Source organism: Sphaerodactylus townsendi, linkage group LG11 (genome assembly GCF_021028975.2).
Source record: "Sphaerodactylus townsendi isolate TG3544 linkage group LG11, MPM_Stown_v2.3, whole genome shotgun sequence".
Classification (NCBI taxonomy): domain Eukaryota; kingdom Metazoa; phylum Chordata; class Lepidosauria; order Squamata; family Sphaerodactylidae; genus Sphaerodactylus; species Sphaerodactylus townsendi.
Genome location: NC_059435.1, coordinates 30,286,402 through 30,309,800, shown reverse-complemented (window position 1 = coordinate 30,309,800; position 23,399 = coordinate 30,286,402). Strand labels below are relative to the sequence as shown.

Below are 23,399 nucleotides of genomic sequence, written 5' to 3'. Positions count from 1 at the left end.
TCTTTAGTATTTAAAATATGAATTATTTAAAATACAAATCTGCTATGAGCTTCACAGCCCACCTTTCCTGGCACCTGCCAAGTGCTTTTATAAAGTAGACAGGGTTCCATGGGGCTTTTGACCAGTAGGGTTTCTGGCTGTGAGATTAAAAAGCATCTTATTAAGCAGAGCTTCCATCTGGAATGTTGCAGAGTTACTATGAGAGTTACACATAGCTCTGATCCCTGGCAATATGTGGTTGGCATCGCCTCCTGCCTACCCATTTTGTGATTGGCTGCATCTTCTGTAGCCGCCATTTTGAGATTGTGCCCACCACTCTATCAGAATTCCAGAGTGCCCACAGGTTCATAAAGGTTGGAATACAGGACACACAGACACATAGCTTCAGATTAGGATCTAGATGACCCAAGTTCAAAATCCTCGCTGGACTATGAAGTTCACTGAGCAATGAGACTTTGAGCGAATTCCCCTCTCTCAACCTAACCTACATTACAGAGTGGTTGTTAGGAAGAAATAGAGGGGGGACCATTTTACACCAATCTGAGCTTCTTTGAAAAGGTCAGGATAAATAAAGAAATTTCCTAACATTCCTGGACTGCCCAGCAATAATATGGAATGTTCAGAGTCAGTGGCGTTCCTGCCTAGGGACAGGGGGTACCCTCTGTCCCCGGGCACCCCCCATTTGGTCACGTGGGGGGGCGCCAAAATTTCAGGGTTGTTTGTGTGTTTTTAAAGTTTTTAAGTGTTTTTCATGTTCCGGCCTGCAGCGGTCGCAATTGTAAGACTAGAGGCACCAAAATTTCAGGGGACCATCCAGAGACTGTCCTGATGATACCACCCAAATCTTGTGATGTTTGGTTCAGGGGAAGCAAAGTTATGGACCCCCATGGATCTCAGGTTAGCTCCCATTGAAAACAATGGGGATGGGGGCATTCCATTTGGGCGTGGACAATCAGACAATTTTTGTCCGAATGTGCCCAAATTTGCCCAGATTCCAGCCAAATCTGCGATTTGTTTCATCTGAATCTCCAACCCTCAAAAGTGATGCTGTTTCAGGGTGGGGGAGAATCCGCCCCCAAACAGCATCACTTTCAATTTTGTTTTAACTGGAGACCCCAGATTCTCCCTTTGGGGTAGATTTAAAAGAAGAATCTGAGCTCCCTAGTTTAAACACCATCGAAAGTGATGCTGTTTGGGGGTGGATTCCACTGGAGGTGTTTTGTGAGAGATGATGCTGACATTTGTTTGGTAAATGTTTTGCTGGGGGTGATTTGTGAGAGATTTACATGCTTAATACCCACTTGCACTGGCTTGGAGTTGTTTCTCAGGCTAACAACCTACCTCATAGGGTTGTTGTGATTAGGAAATTAGGAAAAGAGTTGGTGGGGAGAGAGCCATGTATGTTTTGTTGGGAGTGAGAGGCGTTTTGTGAGCTGGTACAAAAAATCATTGTTTGGTCATGATGGGGGAGGGTAGCCGCTGATACGCCGGGCCGGAGGGCGGGGGGGGGGGGGGCGCCAAACTCAGGTTTTGTCCCCGGGCGCCAGTTTGCCTAGGTTCAGAGTAGGTTCTCTAGGCCATTCTCTCCTCCCTGTATTGATGATGAGAGGAAAGAAAGAGAAAGGAATGCCTCCCCACATACTATGAACACGTGTACATGGGTGGGAGAGCAGGCGTTAAAAATCCAAGGGAGGAGGAGACTGACAGAAGAAGAGTTTGGAATGGAATTATATCCCACCTTTCTCTCCTGTAAGGATACTCAAGGTAGCTTACAAGCTCCTTTCCCTTCCTCTCCTCACAACGGACACCTTGTGAGGAAGGTGGGGCTGACAGAGTTCCAAAGAACTGTGACTAGCCCAAGATCACCCAGCAGGAATGTAGGCGTGGGGAAACAAATCTGGTTCACCATATAAGAGTCCTCCACTCATGTGGAGGAGTGGAGAATCAAACCCGGTTTTCCAGATTAGAATCCACCTGCTCATAACCACTACACCACGCTGGCTCTCAAAGAAGGACTTTTCCAGTTGAACAACAGTAAATAGAGCTGGCTACTCAATGGTGGAGTCCTAGGCAGACTTCTTCCAGACTAAACCAGTAGATTTAGACTGTAGTGATACTGCATAGGATTGCACTGTTAATTGTAATCCTGTTAGGGAATAATTTATCTACACATTTAAAGCAAAACCCTGTTTGGAGCAGGTAGGCATAGGCTGATGGGAAGGCAATCCTTGGCATTTATTACCCAGGTCAGAGCCAATTCCTTAAATAAATAGTCACTCACTCAGTCACCAGTTTCCTGTATGCCATTCCTTCCCAAACTTGTTCCACTCCTGTTTTCTACCTGTCATTTCAGAACACCCACCTTTCTTCGGTTGACTTCAGTTGCTTGTTGTCAGTCATCTTGACTGTAGTTGCTGTCTTATCCCAAAGTAGAAGGAAGTATACTTTTTAAAGAGACATAGTAGCCCCCATTATTTGGGGTATTAATATCTAAAAGGGGGAAAAATGCCTGTTTTAATTGCTTGTCTTTCACCCAGACTTTTTCACCAAATAGTACAGTGTCATCATGCTGCAATATGCGAATTGCTAGAATGCATGTTCGAAGGAAAGATCTTATAGTTTGCTTATTGTAGACAAGTCTTTTCACTCCTGAATCCTGTTCTAAGGTAGCTCCAGGTCTACTCTTAAAAAGCTGACTTCTGGGAAATGCATATATTATTTAAATATATTGACTTAAGCTGAATCATTTATTTTTGCTTATCAGAGAGAGGGCTAGGAAGTAAGATAATGAACTCTAACCAGTGGAAACCCTTCTCAGTGCAGCTTCTGAAATTCACTAGGTGTTCATTTCATAGTTTACAGCTGTAGGAAGCTTGCAGAGTTACTTCAAAATGAAAATCGAGATTCACTGAGTGTTGGATTACGTCTTTAGACCACAGATCCTTAGCCTTGTTGAACCTGTGGGTACTTTTTAGATTTTTGAGAACAGGTAGTGGTTATCACAACAAAATGGCTGCCCTATCAAAAAATACTGGGCGGTTCCATAAAATATTAGGCACTTTCGGTCAATCGTCGTCCTATAATGGAAACTGATTATTCTGATTCTAACTCAGAGCCCTCCTCAGATACAAAGGCAATGTCTCTTATTCTGATTAAATGCAGGAAAACCAAGATATGCTCCTTACCTTGGAGAAAAGTTCCTTTGAGAAAGAAGCAAGTGGGTGCCAGAAAATATATTGGTGGGCACCATGGTACTTATAGGCACCACAGCGGAAATCACTGCCATATACAATACCTGGGTGTTTTAAAAAAATAATAATTAAGCAGAATCATGCAGTAATGCCCACAATATCAGTATTCATGTTTTTTTCCACTTCCTTTACTATATCTGTAGAGGACTTGTGTAGCTTGTGTTGATAGAGTGAGGCGAAATTAGCCATATTCTACTCAGCACAACCTTTGCTTCCACTATCTGATGGCCAAACTACATGACACTGTGTCTCCAAGTCCACCACAGGGATGTGATGCCATTTTAAACCCTCCCCCTTTTGCCTTTGAAGCCCAATTCTGCTAGGGCACCAGGGGATGAGAGGCTCTTGTGGTTCTGTCCCTTCCCCCACACCCCAACTTCAGCACACCATTTCCACAGCATTTCTTCTAAAAATAACCTGGGTCAGTGATGCTGTATACAGCAATGAATTTCTAGTAAGGTCAATATTGGAGCGGAAGGTGCCTGACAGCCACACATAACTAACTATGTCCAAATTATCTGAATGCTCTGAAATGAGATTATTAACCAAAGCAGACAGTATGAATATATGAAGCTGCCTTATGATGATTCACATCTAGCTGGCTTTGCCTACTTTGACTGTCAACAGCTTTCTGGAGTCTTAAGCACAGAAAGGCTTTCTCCAAACCTGTCATTTGAGTTCCTTTAAATGGAAATCCTGGGGATAGAAGCTGAGACCACCAGCATGCAAGGTATGCTCTGCCCTGTCCCCCCACAATAGAAACGCACACAAACCAATAAAATGAGCTGATGCTTTGCTCAGACTGCTTCCCAGGTAGAACAGCATCCACACAATCAGCTTGGTGGCCCCAACGAGGTGGCAGGTGGGATACAAAAGCTAAGCTAATCAATATTTTCAGGATTCCCCTGCCTCAATAACCATCAAGCAGGAGACAGCAAATGTGTTGTGTGGACAAATACTTATTTAGCAGAGATAATGCAATAATGAGGCAGAGATCAGTTGCTTTATTGAAATAAAGTTTACTTACTACAGGGAAGGGAAACTTGGAAGAAAAACAATAAACATCTTTCTTACTAGCTAGCACCAACAGCCAGCTTGCTGCTTAGACTATTACATGGCTACTAAGCTATAGACTGAACTCAACTGAGCTGAGCGGACTGACTGACTGAGAGAGTGAGTGAGCACGTGCAGAGTGCAACACAAAGAAGATATATCTAAAGCCTACGTGCAGACCTGCATGTAGCCCACCCAACCAATAGGTATCAATTACCTGGTCACTGACTTCTGACCTCACTAACTAATTAGCATGCAACAATTAACTCCTTCATTACTGGATTGTGTGACTGGCACTTGCCAAATCCCATCAAAATGGTGCTGAAATATCAGCGTCGGAATACTGCCTACCATGAAATGGCATACCTTTACTCAGGATACAGTTTGTCCCCTTGTGAAGGCAGCAGCATAATTCACGTTGGTCTTAGCAAGCCGGAGGATCCACTGGCGCAGTCAGACTGCCATTGCTTTTTTTGACTGGGCAGAAATTCAGCAGAGATGTTTTTAAAAATGACATTCAAAGCAGGATTCTTTAGGAAGGAATTTCTAGGATAATGACAGACTCCTTGTGCTCTGTCATGATAATTGACAAAATCACCACAATTCAGTTTTTGGCAGGGTTTTATAAGCAGATGGCCCTCCCATTTCTAAAACACATTTCCTGCCTTTCCAGTTAATTACATGGCTTTCGATCAAACTGTGACATTCTTTCATTGACAATTTCAGTGCTTCTGCTATTATTTCCCAAATTGGTCTTGTTGGTGGTAGAATAAATAGGCCACTATTGAAATATATACAATGCCTCTGATTTGTCTGGCTGCTTTTCCAGAAATAACAGACAATTTCACATTAGCTTGCTCCCCCCGCCCCCGACTTCTCCAAAACTGAAAACGCCAGAGGCTTAAGATAGCCTGGCAATGAGAGAAACATATAAATGGGAGGGAGCGGAAAAGCAGAGATGATGTTTATGCCTCAGGTTTAATGACTGCAGATTACAAATCAGATCCCACTCTAAGATGCTGAAGAAAAATTACAGGCTTTGTTATTTCTTTAGATATGTATACCCTACTTTCCTCCCCAATGAGTCCCAAACTGACACCTTCAAAACAACCACCCTGCCAGGTAAACTGGGGTGCAAAAGAGTGACTGCCCCAATATTTGCCCTGTGAACATCTTTGGCAGTGTGGGGATTCAAACTTGGGTCTCCCAGATCATAGTCAAACACACTAACAGCTTTTCCATGCTGGAAAAGAAGTGCCTACTCATGTTGTTTTGTCTGAAAGAGCACTTGTGCCTCTTTGACCTGCAAAAATCAGGCATATTCTGATAACATATCTCCATGTTGAGGAGAACTGCTGAATCTGAAGTTAACGATACCCGTAAGCTCTACTAACAATCCAGTCCATAATTTTTATGTCTTGTCCCTTTAGAAGGCATCCATCTCTCTCCTTCACACATATACCACTTCTTCGTTGCCTTTCACAGAGTCCCCCCACAAGACTGATATTTCTCTTCCCTTCCCCACTTGATCTTCTCTCCACTGGTCAGCCCCCTTCATTCTGCTTTCAGCCAGTGAAACAATGAGGGGAGCTGTGGAAGGATCTTGTGTGAAGCTACGTTCATAGTCAGTGTGGGGAAAGGCAGAGAAGCTTGTTTATGGTAACTGCTCTGTTCAGCTGAAGGAGTAGAGGCGGGGGGTCTATCTTTGTATGTGAAGCAGGGCTAAGCCCAAAATATGTTTTGTGAACTCCAAAAGAAATATCGATCCAACGTGGGGTCAGAACATGGCTGTGCTTGAGAGTGGACATGTGTCAGCTGCTGCCTCTCAGTAGACACACTGCCACAATCAGTCAGGGAACTGTGGTTGTTCCATGTGGCCCATATGATAAAACATCACTTGAATTACATGTTCTTGTAAAACAAGATCTAACATTGCACAGAATAGCTGGATTTAAAAAGACATTTATTTCCGTAAATTTGAACTCACACCCTTTATCATTCCCAGGATGCCTTTTTCCAGTCATAGTAGTCATTTGTTTGGCAGCATGCTTAAATTTAGATGGGCAGTCCAGTCTTTCCTATGACAGCTCTTGAAGACAACTTGGAAGCCTCCCAGATTGTTCAAAAAGAAGTGGCACATTTGTTGAGCAGGACTAATGGCTATAATATTTCTATGTGGGCTAAGAAAGGTTTTTAAGAACTTTAATACGAGGAGCAACTAATAAATCTTCATAACTTGTACAACCGTCTCTAAGCCTTGTTCTTGTGATTATAGGGTAAGCCCACAAATTTTGAGCCCTGTCCTGGATGGCCCAGGCTAACCTGATTTCATCAGATCTCAGAAGTAAAGCAAGTTTGGCCCTGGTTATTATTTGGATGGGAGACCACCAAGGAATACCAGGGTCACTGTGCAGAGGCAGGCAACGGCAAGATACTTCTGTTCATCTCTTCTCTTAAAAACACACTGTGGGGATGACATAAGTCTGCTGTGATTTGACAGCCCTTTCCACCACTACCACTGAGAAATGTAAACAGAGGTCTTTAACTTATAAATTATATCAGTACACTAGACCATTAAAATACGATCATTAAAAACAAAGGGATTAACAACAAACCACTAAAATAAGCCAATACCATTAAAACGAGCCACTAAGAAAACAAACCAATGTCATTAAAATGAGCCAGGGTATAACAACATTATAAAATACACACTGAAGAGTAACATGATGTAGACAAAAACAGTACACAGGTCAGAAGCACCCCAATAAAAAATTTAAAAGATGCAACCTTTTAGTTATTCCAAAAAAGGTATCTAGGCCTGATGGGTGAGGCTGTACAGAAGGGGGCAAGTTCCATCTGAGAGTGCTTGGATCATTTTCTAGGGCAGGACCAGAAATCATGGAAAGGACAAAAGTCCCTTTGCCAGGAAGCTCCAAATACTGGGTTTCCTGGCATAGATACTGCATTCTCAGGTCTTCTTTCCACACCATGGAGACAACACTGAACATCTGAACTATGATGAGAATAAGTGATGTGGTGGCTTCTTCTCACATGAGTCTTACTTGGAGGGTAAACTTTAGAGTTCATGCCCTTGATCACTACACAACAATGCTGATACCATGGTATATACCTGGTGATGGGAAGGATTTCTGTCTGTGGAATTCCTTTCCCTACTGGCAGACCAAAATGATCCTCAAAATGCCACTCCTGGTGGGCAAGGACCCCTCGTAGAAGTAGTGTGAGGGGTAAGTCAGATATCTCCAGTGAGAGCAGGGCATCAGCCAAAATAGCCTCCTGCTTCCAGATATATATCTGTATACAGAGGGATGGATCCAGCCAACATTTTCACTCTATCTTGCCCAGTTCCCCTCCTTGTTAGAACTCCTGTTTCACAAAGCTTTTGACCAGTCCCACAGTCCCTAGAATAGCCCTCTGGTCAAAGGAACCCTTTCCTGCCTTTTTATCCAGCAAAAAAGCTATCTAGAACCTACCAACCTACAGGTGTTTCTGTCCAAGTGGCAGAATCATATGGATTCTGTACTTTCATTTTATGGAGTTTATACAATTTGTATCTTCAAGATATGAACATGATAAAAGCCAAGAGCTAGAGAGTAAAAGAACACTTCAGTTTTGTCGATCGAGGCATGACAAACGCTTTGGAAAAGTCTATCCACTCACATAGCGAAATCTGTAGAAATGCTGCTTGCGACATGTATGAAAGGAAATATATCGTCATTCAAGCCAACTGATGAGACAAGGTTGGTATTTATGCCAAGTTAACAGCATTGTGACATGTCAACATGAAATCTGGTATCTGATGACACACAGAACCACAGCACCATTAAAACAATACTCATGCCAAAAACCTCAAAAACAAGTGTTTTGTAGAAATAAAAAAATTGTGGCTAACAAGAAAGAAAAAAGAAAGAAAGAAAGAAAGAGAGAAAGAAAGAAAGAAAGAAAGAAAGAGAGAAAGAGAGAAAGAAAGAAAGAAAGAAAGAAAGAAAGAAAGAAAGAAAGAAAGAAAGAAAGAAAGAAAAGAGCCCTAACCCCTTTTCTATATAACATACAAATGAATCAAGATGGGTCTACTTCAGGGGATATGTTAAAATGATAATTCTAAAAAGTGACTACATAAAAATATTAATCAGTGTATGATTGTCATTTCAGCCCTGGTTCTGTCACTGTGTCCCTTCAGCTCCCTCCAGCCCCCTGTGTTCCCCCAGCCCCCCCCCCCCCAGCACAAATCCCCACATAAATATTTGGCCTTTTCTTGTATTTTCCCAGCCATTACAAAAATATTCTTGAAACAAACTACATATGAAATAAGCACATTGGTGCAAAAGTGTTCAGTTTGCAATGCTTTCATTTGCTTGTAAATGTTGGATTACCTTGATGTGCAGAGGGGACATTGATAAAACGTATCCAGCTGATAAAAATAGCAGATCGTTTTCAAGTTTCTCTACTTTATCCAAATTTGCAGTGAAATTCTGTGCAGAATTCAATGGCTTGGACTGGAGTAATTCTGCATAAGATTGTGCTGTTGGCATCTATTCAGTGGTTGTTTGCTCCTGTAGAACCCGAGATAACAAGAAATTCTGTTTATCTAAGAAGGTGCATGCATGTTTATCATTAGATATTTGCAACATGACCTCCATTAATGAATGGGCTGTCACAGATACAACATCACAGATAAGAACTTCCTCATCATCTCCAATCACTCTGCACTATGTTTTTCTTTGAAGATGAGTCACACCTTTATCTGACAATCCCAGGAGGATTGTTAATTTGTAAGAACAGAGTAAAACAAGAATCCATCAGGACTTTAGAGCATTTATTCCAGCATGATCTTTCATTCATCAGATGCACTGGAATTTAAATCCACTGAGCTTTTCTATATACACACCAGAAAGGTACAGGGGAAGAGAGAATGCTACAAAGAGATGCTGGGCCAAAGCAAGATCCAATTTAAAGAGGAAGTAGTCCACCGTCCTTTCCTTAGACCCAATTTCACACCTCGACTCTGCCATGAAAGCTTGCTAAGTGACCTTGTTAGATTAACCTACCTCACGAGGCTGTTGTAAGAATAAAATGAAGGAGGGGAGAACAACATATGCCACTCCGAAATCCTTGGAGGATGTGAAGGATAAAATGTACTAAAAATAAGACTGGCTTCTGATTTACACATGCAACAGAACATGGTAGTGGAATGCTAAAGTGATGTGTTTTCCCCACGTTTCCCCAAATAGCCTGGGATAAGAAGGTGAAACATCCTGGTTCAGCCATGACTTCCACATGGCTTTCGGGTCTAACTCGGGCCCGCCCTGCGAGATTTCCCTTATCCCGTGGCTTTCAAAAAAATGATAAAATTGGCAGTTTTTTTTTAAAAAAACGTGCCAATCCCACTCCCATGCAAATACCATGGGAGACAGACCGGTTTATTTTTCCTGCCTCGCTGCTTGCTCTCCCCGCCCCACAGCTGCGACCAGTCAGAATGTTGGGAAAAAAGGATTGTTCATGCATCTGTGGAAACGTTGCCATGGACAATGAAACTAAACCGGGGGCCGTGCACAATCACCTGGGAGTTGTTCCTCCTGGTCTGAATGCGAGAACGGGCAGCAGTGCAAAGGGAGAAACCAGGATACAAACATCCCAGTATGTATGATCCTGGTTTTCCCCCAGGATATTATATCCATCCTGAAAATGCCTATATGACTTTTTTCTGTTCCTCTTTAGACTGCTTATTGAGAATCACATTTTCAGTTCTCCCCTCACATTAGAAATATCATGCTATGTTCGTGTTTCTAATTTACAGGGAAAGAGGCAGGCTAGAACCATTTTTCTGTTTGTACAGTTTTGTATGTTCCTTTTTTATGTGGAGGAATATTCATTCTCCCCCTTGTGGTCTAAACGGTTATTGACCATTTTACAACCTCATTCTATGTGTAGACCCAGCCAACTGATTTACATGTTACAAAGTCCTCATGTCTCTGTTGGGATGGAAACAGCTGCTGGGGGCGTCTGACCAAGTGCCTGGCTATGCCCATGTCTCTCAGCTCTTGCCGTTGCTGGGAGATAGGGGGCAGGGGTAAATGGATGTCAGATAAGGGTAATATTACTATTACTATTAATGTGTAAACGGGGGGGGGGGGGAGGGGGATGAAAAGCGCCTCCAAGAGCCAGATGCTGGTGCCTGCTGCTTCATCCAAGCTCCGAAAGATGATGGATGATCTTCCTGCTCTTGGCATACCAAGATCTAGCAATCTTCACTGTGCAGGGGTGAATCCCTGTCCATGCTCACGGGTATAAAGGGGGATCTCTGCAGCTTCTGAGAGTGAAGTGTGTATATCCCAGGCCTGCCAATTTCTCAGAGTGACTGACAACAGCAACAGGGAGAAGGGGGAGGTGGGGAGGTGAACCCTCTTTCCACACATTGACAGCAAACATTCGTCTATTCTACACAAGGCTGGGAGAGGAGACAGAATATACGCCCCTAGTACAACAATGCAGAAACACATATGGCAATATTCAATGTCAAAAATTATTTGGAGAACCAGTTCAGTGTGGCGGTCACATTCACAGCGTCGGGAAAGGATGTGGGAGACCCAGGTTCAAACCCACCCTCTGCCGTGGAACCTTGGGCCAGCCACACTCTCAGCCTAGCCCTCCTCGCAAGGTTGTTGCGAGGATAAAAAGAAAGTGAAACAATGGGAACACTTTTGAGGTCTCTTGGGAAGAAAGGCAGGAAATTAATTCAAAATTTTGCAGAGGGTTTTAAATGTTTTTTGACGCTGAGGGTGATGGCAACGGACTCCAGGGTCACCATCCTCAACTTTCTCCATTCCAAACTGAAGTCGGCGACTGTAGCCCACATTGACTTCGTTCAACGCTGGCGGCCCAGACAAAGCGAGAAATCCGCCGCCCGCCTCACTTTCGCGCACCGAGCCGACCCGAACCTCAACTTCGAGCCGCGCTTCGCCCTCGTAGACTCCGTCCCCTCCCCAGCCGAACCGAGGCCACCCGGCCACGTGCTGCGAGCGTGAAGTATCCGCGCCCGCCCGCCCCCTTTTCACGGCCACTCCTCTCGCCTCGGGCGTGGCACGTGCGGCGCAGACCTTGGGGCGGGGGTGTTATTGTTAATGTTATTGGGGCAGGGGGCTTAACGATGGAGAATTGCCGACTCCTCGGTTAGTATTACCGCCGACTCTCCCAGGGGCGCTCCCGAGGCCGCGGAGGGGGTTAGAGGTGGCCCGCGCCGAATTCCTAAGGAGGGCGGGAAAGGGTTGTGTGGGGAGACTACGCGGTAAAGGGGAGCTTTTATTTGGGCGAGGGCAGCGCTTCGGGAATCGACGCAGCCGCTTCAGACGACGTTTTCGCGCCAAAATCACTGAGAGGCCAGGTAACGTATCCTTCTAGTGCATCTTGCATTTAAGAGCTGTAGTGTCTTCAACAGCATTTCATATTGTCTTTAAAAGCACATTGTTTGTTCTAAAAGCATCCCACTTATTCTAAAAGACAAAATAGTTCAACAACTTTTTCCAGTAGTCGCCAAAATTTCTAATTTTTCCACCAGACCTTCACATCTTCGTCCTGCCTAAATTGTCTTTATTTTTTAACCAAAAATGCAGTTATGAGTTGTGTAATGAATGTGGATTAGATGCTTCATGTGCTGGAAGTGTGAATCATGTGTGATACAACTCACTCCTGTTTCTTCTTCCTCCTGTATGAATGGCTTATGTTAACGCTGATGTGTTCATTACTGTGGTTTTTTAGTATTCCGAAATGATTGATTTGTTTTCTATAGTTAGAAATTAGTTGGGAAAATAAAGTAATACTTTTTAAATAAAACTAAACTCACGATCTCCTCGTGTACAAATGTCATGTATAATTTTTGTGATGCCTGTACAGGAACTGATACACTAATGCTTTGTATTTATAATTTTCATGCTTTAGGAAGATTTTTAGCATATTCTCTCTTCACATTTTGGTTTGGCATCATGAAAGAGAGCATTGCAAATCTGGCAGCTTGCAAGTTTTTCCCCTGCAGAGGATGGTAGAATAAAAGATGTGTATCACTGCACATTAGTTGGAGCAACTTGTTGGTGAAACTTCAAATTATGGATGTCTTTAAAGTTCAATCAGCAATTTTTAAGGTAAAGATAGCTTGATCAGAGTTGATGTTTATTGTTTAAAAATGGTTATGGAGGAAGAAGTTGCATTATACTAGATGACAGTTTGGGCTTTTAAAGCCACAGGCACAAAACAGACTTAATTTTAGAGGAAGTTAAAATGACGAACTACTGAAGAGAATTGACTAATGCTAGGAAAAATCTTGTTATGTTTTGCAGTTGTGGTGTTTATGCTCTTTTACACTTGGCAGGGTCTAAAATAGTATAGCATGAGATCAATACAAGTTGATCTAATACGGAAGAAAACATCAGTTCTGATTAACAGAAATGTCACCAGGAAATCTACAGAGTAGTTCCACAGACATTGCCTTTAAACAAATAATAGCTACAGTTGAAAGAAACCACATGTACCAGTCCTGATCTGTATGGTCCAGGCTAACCTGCTTAATATCTTTTCTTGATCCTCGCCTGGGGTATGACATGCTTGCTCCCTTATATTGTTAGGATTTTAACGCCATCTTGAAATTACTGCTTTTTACTGGTTTTAGCATTTATATCTTTGTATTTTTGTATTGTTTTGATAGTGTTTTTATCATATGTTGATATGTAAAGCTGCCTTGAGTCCTTTGGGAGATTGGTGGGGTATAAATGTAAAGTATAAATAAAATAAATAACCTGACCTTGTCTAAGCAGATCAGTCCCGGCATGTACTTGGATGGGAGACCACCAAAGAATACCCATGTTGCTGTGCAGAGGAAGACAGTAGCAAACCCCCTCTGTTAGTTTCTTGCCTTGAAACCCTACTGAGTCTCCCTAAGTCGGCTACAACTTGACCGCACTGTACATATGTACATATATGTACCAAGTTCATAAGCAGCATACATAGGAGATTCTTTTTGAAGGGTTATTTTGAAAAGATATTTATCTTGTTGCTACAGTAATTGCAATAACCAAAGAGACAAGTTGCTATGTGAATTGTCGTCAGCTTATCTTTTTGGAAAATAGAAATTGCTGCAGCAAATGCTCCAGAGAAAGCTTGGGCAACTTTTTCTACAGGCTTTTTAATTTTAATTTTATTTATTTATTTATTTTTTCGATTTATTATACCGCCCCATCCCCGTAGGGCTCTGTTTCTAATTAATATCACAGCCAAGATAATCAAAATGTAGCTCTTCTAGCTGCATATGTATTTTAATGTATATTTTATTTCTACTAGTGAAATGAACAATTTTTATCACTTTCAAACATAGGAACTATGATGTGGATGTAGAAAAGGGACATATCCAGAACAGGGAATTATGAAAGGAGGCAAGCGCTACTGGAGATATAGGTTATCTCATTTGGTTAATTGTTGGCTGAACTTTATTTACTTCATTTATATTCTCCCTGCCTCCCTTTTGGGGATAGAATGCAACTTATGTCATTCTCACCTCCATTTTATTCTCACAACAGTCCTGTGAAGTAGGCGCCAATTTTGATCCACCATCCAAGTGGAATTAGAGGGTTGGGGCGGGGGGCATTATCAGTGTGTTTCAGCACAAGAAAAGTGAAATGTGTGAAACTGGAGTTCTATTTGGAGTATTTGAATTATGTAGAAAACAACAGGCTTTTTTTTCTTTTTTGCTTTGACGGGTAAAAATGGGCACCAAAGAAGGGATCTTCTTCCTGCATTAGAATCAACCACAGCACCATCCCAAGACCCCAGTGCTTGTGGGGCCGTGGCTGTGAAATAGTGTCCGACCTGCCCAGCACAGGAGAGGTTGGAAATCCTGTTGCCAAGGTTCCAGGCAGTATCCGTGGAAACACCATTGACACCCACCAATCACCACATGAGGTGACTCCTTTGTGACATGCTGAGAGGGGAGGTGCATGGAGCTGAAGCCACATGCCCAGTAGCCACATACAAAGGCCAAATTCTCCCTTCAGCGCTGGGGTTTGAGTGGGAGGAGCATCTTTTTGCCAGGCAGGAGAGTTACAGACCCTCGGGCAACACAACAGGGAGAAACAAGGGAACAGTTACAGGAGGCCTGGGTTCAGGTCCGCCTAAGGATTTGAGCTGGTGCTCCTAGCCGTCTACCATCTCCTTGCTGAAGCATTACTGGTATCCAGGTAGGGCCTGGAGATCACCCGGAATTACAGTGCATTTGTCCACATGCGGAAAGAGAGCCAGCGTGTTGCAGTGGTTAAGAGCAGTGGACTCTAATCTGGAGAACCAGGTTTGATTGTCCACATGAGCGGCGGACTCTTATGTGGTGACATGGATTTGTTTCCCCGCTCCTCCACACGAAGTCTGCTGGGTGACCTTGGACTAGTCACAGTTCTCTTTGAACTTTCTCAGCCCTACCTGCCTCAAAGTGTCTGTTGTGGGAAGAGCAAGGGAAAAAAGTTCGTAAGCTCTTTGAGACTTTTTATAGGAGAGTAAAATGGGGTATAAATCCGAACTCTTCTTCTTCTACCTCACAAGGTGTCAGTTGTGGGAAGAGCAAGGGAAAAGAGTTTGTAAGCTGCTTTGAGAAGAGAAAAGCAGGGTATAAATCCAAACTCTTCCTCTTCTAAACTCTTCTTCCACCAGGAGGTGGACTCAGCGCCTTTATGTCCTCCATAGTTCCACCCTTGAATTTCCAGGCATTTCCCAACCTGGAATTGGCCAACTTGTGCTTTCGGCAGAGTTCATTGCCTCTCCCAGCTTCTATTAATCCCTGCAGCTGTTGTGCACTGTTTCACATACAAACCCTTGTACATTCCCACTCTGTGCCATCATCGAATTTATACTTTCTGTATACAAGCAGGAGACCAATTGATTTGGGTGGGCATATCTTTTGATATGTTAGTAGCCATCTGAAGCACCAGGGATAGTCTGATCCAACGTATCATCTTTAAAGAGGTAGAGACAGTTAACTTCCCCAAAGGACAGGACAGGCATATCTTTAAAAGTTTTGTATGTAATATAGCAGAATGATATTACAAAACACAAGAAGCACTTTTGTTCTGATGCACCTTGCGGCTCCATTCTCTTTTGTTTTCCTTGTGTCTCTCTCCCTCCTGTCCCCAGAAGAAGCCTTGTTTTCATAATCAAGTAAGTAAATGCATCGTTTCACTGTCAGAAGCGACCTAACAGAAGGCGAAGGAGATGGAAAAGCTGGACCCAGAAGGCCCGGGTCCTTGGCAAGACAGCAAGGAAAGACCTCTGTGCCATACAAGCTGGGAGTGGTGTTGAATTCTGGCAGAGAGCTGTGCCAGAGAACTGGGATCAGGAACTCCTGAACTCAGAAGTACTTTCCTTCCTCTTCTAGCAGTTCCGCTACCATGATGCCGATGGGCCCCGAGAGGTTTGCAGCCAGCTCCATGGACTTTGCAATTGCTGGCTGAAGCCCGAGAGGCACTCCAAGAAGCAGATCCTAGACCTGGTGATCCTGGAGCAGTTGCTGACCATCTTGCCCCAGGAAATGCAGCACTGGGTCAGAGGATGTGGGCCGGAGACCAGTTCCCAAGCGGTGGCCCTGGCCGAGGGTTTCCTCCTGAGTCAGGCTGAGGAGAAGAGGCTGGCAGAACAGGTGAGGACTTGTTTTTCCTAGTATGTCCAATTCTAGCAACAATATTTGACCTCCTCCTAAGGCTTCCCTGCCTGATATTTGACCAATTTTAATCATCCAAATGAGAGATTTAACAAGTTGCTTCAGCAGCCACTTCTAGGGAATCTGTTATCCAGATAACTCACCAGTGTTGAAAGACAACCTTACAAGGTCTGCTTATAGAAAGATGCAGAGTCCGGGAATGGGGCTGGATCCATTCTTTGGCGTCATCAATTCTATCCTTTAACTGTCTCCCTTGTTGCTGTTTCAGACATGGGGTCCATCCATGAAGTTGGAAGCAAAGTTCTCTCTGTGGGAGGAAGGGGAGCTGGCCCAGGCGCATACCCCAGATGCCCTCTCATGTGGTAAGGAATCAGTGTGCCTGGATGGGATTGGGGCACCCAGTTAATTCAATGGACACAGAGAGTTCTGGTCAAGAAAAAAGTTTTTTCATCCAACTCGAGACAGTTAGTCTTCAATAGTTGGGATGCCTGTAAAAGGAGATTAGACATATTCATGGGGGAAGTTCCTCATATTGATTACAATATTCATATTCCTCCTTTTTCCATTAAAGGGACTCAAGCTCATTGAAAACAGGGTTGGGGGAGTGGACAGATTTCATCTGGGCTCCTCAGTCTTGTGACTAAAGAAAACCTGCATGTTCTGGTCAGCACAGCTGTGAAAAACAGTTGCTAGGGGCCAGGAGCAGTAGGCAAATGCGTTTTGTGCTCATGTTCTTGGGGACATCTGATGGGCTGCTGTAGGAAACAGACCATTGGATGAGTGATGCCAGGTTGTGGTGGGGGCCTTGGGGTGGATGTGATGCCATGTTAAAATTTCCTCTGCCCAACAATGCAAATGTGACATTTGTGAATCAGGAGATGCTACAGACACTAATTGATATTACCCTCAGTTTTCTGATGGGCTCAGTTCAGGTCTGTTTTTTGGCCTGGTGGGACAAGATGCCATCCAATGTCATTTTGGTCTCCATCTTTTTGTTCCACCAGCCAGGACTCGGGCATGTGCAAGGTTAGAGTACACAGGGCAAGGTTTCACAGTCCAGGGAACAGCATTGCATGAAGCGCAGTCCATGTAAGCAAACATAATAGAAAGTGGAGGCTAAGTCCCTTTCTCCCGATTATCTCTCCCTCGCAGGCAGTGAAGAGACAGTGTTGAGTCATACTCTTTGTGGAGGTGTGGAAACAGCTGCTGCACCTCCAGTCCAGGTGAGGGAGATGAGCAGAGGGGAATCCTGGGTCCCCCCTCCTTTCTCGGGGGCCTTTTCTCCTGCAGTTGGTGCTGAGGGGCCCAGGCAAGAGGATCTGAATGCCACTCTTTATAAACTTTATAAACTTTCCATCGAGCACCCTCCCAGAACTCCCAGAATGGCATGTCTGTGTGACAAGACGTTTGATGAGGAAATCTGCTTTTTCTTTCAGTCTTTGGTTACTTTTGGGGAGGTGGCAGTGTATTTCACGGAGGCAGAGTGGGCATTGCTAAATGCTAACCAAAGAGATCTCTACGAGGACATCATGCTAGAGAACTACGGGAGTGTTGTTTCTCTGGGTAAGGAACTTTTATAGGTGCTAGAGGTACACATCTGCCTTTGGGATGAGGCATGAATCAAAATATTGAACATCAATGTGTTGTGTTGAGGCCTGTTATGCGGCTTGCTCTCTTCTGGAGGCCTCAGCAAAAGCAATTCAGCATGGCCAAGTTGAGCAACCCAAGCCACCTGGTTTGCCTGGGGCAACTGAGGTTGATTCCGCACGGCAAAATACTCCAGGTTGACAAAGGGAAATATCTTGTTTTGGCAAGAACCTTTCATAGCTCCTATTCCTAAAGTAGGATTATCCCTCAATATTTCCCTTGCCTTAAGTTTTTCAAAAAACTGTCCTCCCTGCCTTATATCAGTTTTATTTCTGCTGAGCCGCTGACTGGTGTGGCAGCTTGCCCTTTCCAAAATGTTCCCCAAGCACATTTTCTGCCCATGACAGCAACTGAGTGCCATTTCACCCGTATGCATGGCAGTGGATTCACAACAGTGGCCCCATTTCCTTTTCTTTATGTATTCTGGGTGTTCATAGCACGCAGCTAGGCAGATGCGCGCACCTTTGGTCGAATTTATTTGGTATATAATTGGGGGGGGGGAGAGCTGAGTGTCACTTGTACTGTGGTTTTTGCACACCTTTGAATGTGGATGGGACATAGTGCTCCGGCCAGTATTGGTCAAAAGTTTTCACTTTGTATAGCATAACGTGCTTGCTGTGTTATTCACTGCACCAGCTCCTTTCCAAAGCTAGAGAAGGGGGGAGGGCGTGTCCTTGATTTTCTTGCAGTTTCTGTGGATCCACCAGTCGGAAGCATTGTCTTTGTTGGGGGACAGCCAATGAGAATGTAGCACACGGGATGTTCATGCATGCACAGCTGCATCTGTGTTGTAAAAACAAAAAAAGCCAGGCTGGTGCAAAAGAAATCAGAATATTTCCTCCCTGTCATAATTCGATTCCTTCACGAAGGGAGAAACCAGAATAAAATAGTCCCAGATTCTAAAATGCTTAATGGGAATACTCTCAAACACTATTATTGTGCTGTGTGAAATCAACCTAACCAGAGAGGGTGTCCCAGCCTGAGGTCAATGTGGGACTTCGAGCCCCTCAGGAAGACTCTGAAAGGGGCCAAATCCTAATTTCTCAGTTGACAACCACTAGAACACACTTATCCTCCTGATGATATTAGAGTGATCCCCTCTGACTGTGGTCTGGAGAGCCAATGTGCTGTAGTGTTTGAGATTGGAGGACTCTGATCTGGAGAAAAGAGCGTGTCCTTGCCAGACGAGCTGGCTGCAAGTGAGTATTCTTCATAGTTATGTCAAGAGAATGATCAGGGAATACTCTCAAAGGATTTCCACTTGACTTCTTCACACGTGTTAGTTTGGCAGAATCAACAAGCTTGCTAGGCAAGAGGGTGGGAAACTTTCTGAGGCCTGAAATCTGAGAGCTCTTAAGCTCCTTTCAGGGTTGAACGGCTATAATTAAATATGGGATATTCTAGGGAGCATGGCAGGGGGAGGGGGTTAACAAAAACTGAGCTGGAGGAGGCCAAAGGTCTTTTCCTATAGCAGTCACCTAGATGGCTTTAGGCTTTATCTCCCCTCCCCACAACTGGCACCTCTTCAACCAAAACAGGAAGGAACATAGGCTTCCATGCTAACCAGAGAATCCTCTCAAGAAAAAACAAAAATGCAAGTGTAGCCCTTGGAAAGATGTTCAATAAGAACATCACTCTTATTGCTGAGAGGCAAATTCCCTCAGGAGAGAAACTGTAATTGCATGAAGTGCATGCAGAAAGACCTACAATCGGCTATCAGCCCTTTCTTCACATCAAAGGATTCGCTCAGGTGAGGAGGTATATAATCTGTTAGATTGCAAACCAAACTTTTCTGATGCAGCAGGCTTGAATGTTATAGTATATATTATTGTACAGCAGCAAGCAAAAAGCCACTGAAATGTTTTTCTTGTGGATGGAACTTAAAGGGCAACTCAGGTCTCCTTGTTTGGGTGCTAATGGGGTCTCTTTATTCCAGCAGGGGATGAGCAGTGGAATGAGGGGGATGGGAAAGTGCATCAGCTATTGCCAGATAAAGTGAAGAATGATGATCGGAAAGAAAGTGACAGAAATCAAGGCAGACCTAAGAGACAGCAAGGAAGTCACATGGCCAAAAAGAACAATCAACACATTTCTCGCCAAGGTCAGGATTTCCATGAAATAATCCACACAGTAGAAGAAGCATATGAGTGCTTAGAGTGTGGAATGAACTTCTTGGATCAAAGCCAATATGAGATCCATTTGCAAATGCATAGTGGAAAGAAGACCCAATGCTTGGAGTGTGGCAAGACTTTTCTTTGCAGAGTAGAGCTGAGGCATCAAAGAAGATTTCAAGCAGAGAAACACTATAACTGCTCAGTCTTTGGCAAGAGCTTCTCACAAAAATCATATTTTTTTCAACACCAAAGGACTCATTCAGGAGAGAAGCCATTAATCTGCTTAGAAAAGGGAATGACTTTCTCAGGTAAAAGAAAGATTAATGTACATATTCAAAAGCACAGTATACTGAGGGCACATAAATGTTTTCGGTGTGGAAACTTCTTCAGCTCTAAATCAAAGCTTCTTGTGCACCAGAGAATGCATATATGGAATAAACCTTTTCAGTGCTCAGGTTGTGGAATTAGATTCAGTCAGAAGGGCCATCTTCAACAGCATAAAAAAACCCACACAAAGGAGAGACCTTTTGAATGCTCAGAGTGTGGAAAAAGATTCAGTTGGAGTAGCCATCTCCAACAGCATCAAAGAACTCACACAAAGGAGAGACCTTTTGAATGCTCAGAATGTGGAAAGAGATTCAGTGACAGAAGCACCCTTCAAAGGCATCAGAGAATTCACACAGGGGAGAGACCTTTTGAATGCTCAGAGTGTAAAAGGAGATTCAGAGACAGAAGCACCCTTCAAAGGCATCAGATAATTCACTCAGGGGAGAGACCTTTTGAGTGCTCAGAATGTGGAAAGAGATTCAGGCGCAGCGGCAATCTGCGACAGCATCAAAGAATTCACACAAAGGAGAAACCTTTTGAATGCTCAGTGTGTGGAAGGAGATTCAGTGACAGAAGCACCCTTCAAAGGCATCAGAGAATTCACACAGGGGAGAGACCTTTTGAGTGCTCAGAGTGTGGAAAGAGATTCAGTCAGACTGGCCATCTTCAACAGCATCAAAGAACTCACACAAAGGAGAAACCTTTTGAATGCTCAGAGTGTGGAAGGAGATTCAGTGAAAGAAGCACCCTTCAAAGGCATCAGAGAATTCACACAGGGGAGAGACCTTTTGAATGCTCAGAGTGTGGAAAGAGATTCAGTCAGACTGGCCATCTTCAACGGCATCAAAGAACTCACACAAAGGAGAGACCTTTTGAATGCTCAGTGTGTGGAAAGAGATTCAGTCAGGGTAGCACTCTTCAACAGCATCAAAGAATTCACACAGGGGAGAGACCTTTTGAATGCTCAGAATGTGGAAAGAGATTCAGGTGCAGCGGCAATCTTCGACAGCATCAAAGAATTCACACAAAGGAGAAACCTTTTGAATGCTCAGTGTGGAAGGAGATTCAGTGACAGAAGCACCCTTCAAAGGCATCAGAGAATTCACACAGGGGAGAGACCTTTTGAGTGCTCAGAGTGTTGAAAGAGATTCAGTCAGACTGGCCATCTTCAACAGCATCAAAGAACTCACACAAAGGAGAAACCTTTTGAATGCTCAGAGTGTGGAAGGAGATACAGTGACAGAAGCACCCTTCAAAGGCATCAGAGAATTCACACAGGGGAGAGACCTTTGGAATGCTCAGAGTGAAAGTGAGGATTCAAATAGGCACTTCAACAGCATCAAAGACTCACACAGGGAGAGACCTTGAATGCTCACAGAGTGTGGAAAGAGATTCAGTCATGGCGGCAATCTCTCGATATATCAAAGAATTCGAGACTCGGAATGCTCCTGAGGTATGAGATTCAGTCACAGTGGCAGTCTTCACCAACATCAAATAACTCACACAAAGGAGAGACCTTTGGGAAACGCCTGGGAGGGAAGGAGATTCAGTCACAGTGGCAGTCTTCACCAACATCAAATAACTCACACAAAGGAGAGACCTTTGGAATGCTCAGATTGTGGAAAGAGATTCAGTCAGACTGGCCATCTTCAACTACATCAAAGAATTCACACAGGGGAAAGACTTTTTGAATGCTCAGAGTGTGGAAAGAGATTCAGTCATAGTAGCTGTCTTCAACAGCATCAGAGAATTCACACAAAGGAGACCCCTTTTGAATGCTCAGAGTGTGGAAGCAGATTCAGTGGCAGAAGCAATCTTCGCAAGCATGAAAGCACTCACAGAAAGGAGAGATCTTTTGAATGATCAGTGTGGAAAAAGATTCAGAGTAGCAGTCTTCAACAGCATCAAATAATTTGTATCTAATAAAGTTACCATTATAATCTTGTTCGTTTGTATTTTGGGGTACCCCTTCAGGGACCTGCTCTGGTATTTACAGACTGCAGTATTGCGTGTTATTCCTCATTTTTCTCCACTTTGGGTTCATTTTGGGGTACTACACAGAGTGTGGAAAGAAATTCAGTCAAAGAGTGGAGCAGGAATTCAGTTTGGTAACATCCTTCAGTGACATCAAGAACCCACCCTAAGGGAGAAGAATGCTCAGAATGTGGAAAGAGATTCAGTCAGTATGGCTAATTCTCTTGCTCTTTTGTTTTCTATTTTTTTGCGCTGATTATTATAAGAGGTTGCTTTATTTCTATGTGTCCATAGCTGGAATGCTGTATTTAGCATGTGTTTCGATTACTGTTGCATTATTTTGTCTGAAAGTCTATGTACTTCATAGATGTCCTTGAATAAACAAAATCAAAATAAAACAGCAAAGCCCTCTTCTCTCCTGCGTCGCTCTGTTAAAAGATCCTAGCTCTTCAACCACCTTGACAACCCCTTGCAAGCAAGCAGGCCTTGCAGCACTTCCTGAAGATTTCCAAGCAGGGCTCCCCCTCGTCTCTTCTGGAAGACCCATCCCTGATAAATGATACATGTGACCTTGTTTGTTGTGTGCCAAAGTATTAGCTTTTTTTGTAATTAACTTTTTTGTAATTGTCAATGCTTTCGAGTTCTCCTTTTGTGAATGAACCCTCTCAGGCAGGATTTCGAGTTGCAGCTGCTTCAGTCACTTTGAGGGAAGACATGTTGTGGGAAAGAGTGATGTAGAGTGTCCCTTGTGTCTCTTATTAATTCCCTATATGGTGGTGTATTTCTGTGCCAAGATGATAATTGTTGCGAGGCATCATCCTCTGGTGCTCTTGTCCTATCTGGCTGGTGAGTCACAGAAGTGGGGTTAGGGGACTTCTGCTGGACACATGCCACAGGGTCCCCAAGAGCTCTCTCCTGTCCTCTGTTCTTTGGTTCTGAATGCTCTGGTGGATTTTGAGAATCTTTGTCAAGCTTCGAATGTGAGGCTGGAAGCATCGGGCAGGATTTCTTTCCAGTGTCCTTTCTGTCCTTCAGACTGCAGGCTGGCTCCAAAATTCACCCCGGATCTGGAAGCAAGTCTAAACAGTGACTGTTTTCTAAGCCCATCAAAGTAAAATTTCTTTTTGACTGTACTGTTCAAGAAGCTAGACAGAGATGTAGAGACAGAAAATTTTGTATTATTTAATTTTTCTGCTAAAATGTTTAATGTCTAAATAGTTCTCATTTCCTAAAATTAAACTTGATCTTAGCCGATTAGGTCCATTTGGCATTTTGAAATTGTAATGACTGTTCTTCTTACAAGAAGTTGGCTGTATTTGGGGGCTTTAC

The 23,399-nt window shown here is 43.6% G+C and overlaps 1 protein-coding gene and 1 pseudogene across 1 annotated transcript in view; one reads left to right on the top strand and one right to left on the bottom strand.

Moving 5' to 3' along the window:
- The window catches only part of ENTPD3 (ectonucleoside triphosphate diphosphohydrolase 3), a 30,140-nt gene extending 27,678 nt beyond the window's left edge, over positions 1–2,462 (bottom strand). The window contains exon 1 of the mRNA XM_048511466.1: positions 2,363–2,462. Within this exon, the coding sequence (XP_048367423.1) occupies positions 2,363–2,400 (38 nt within the window). The 5' untranslated portion in view covers positions 2,401–2,462. The remainder of the gene's footprint in view (positions 1–2,362) is intronic.
- A 14,928-nt stretch (positions 2,463–17,390) lies between these two features.
- LOC125440611 lies at positions 17,391–21,403 on the top strand (annotated as a pseudogene).
- Positions 21,404–23,399: the final 1,996 nt, after the last annotated feature.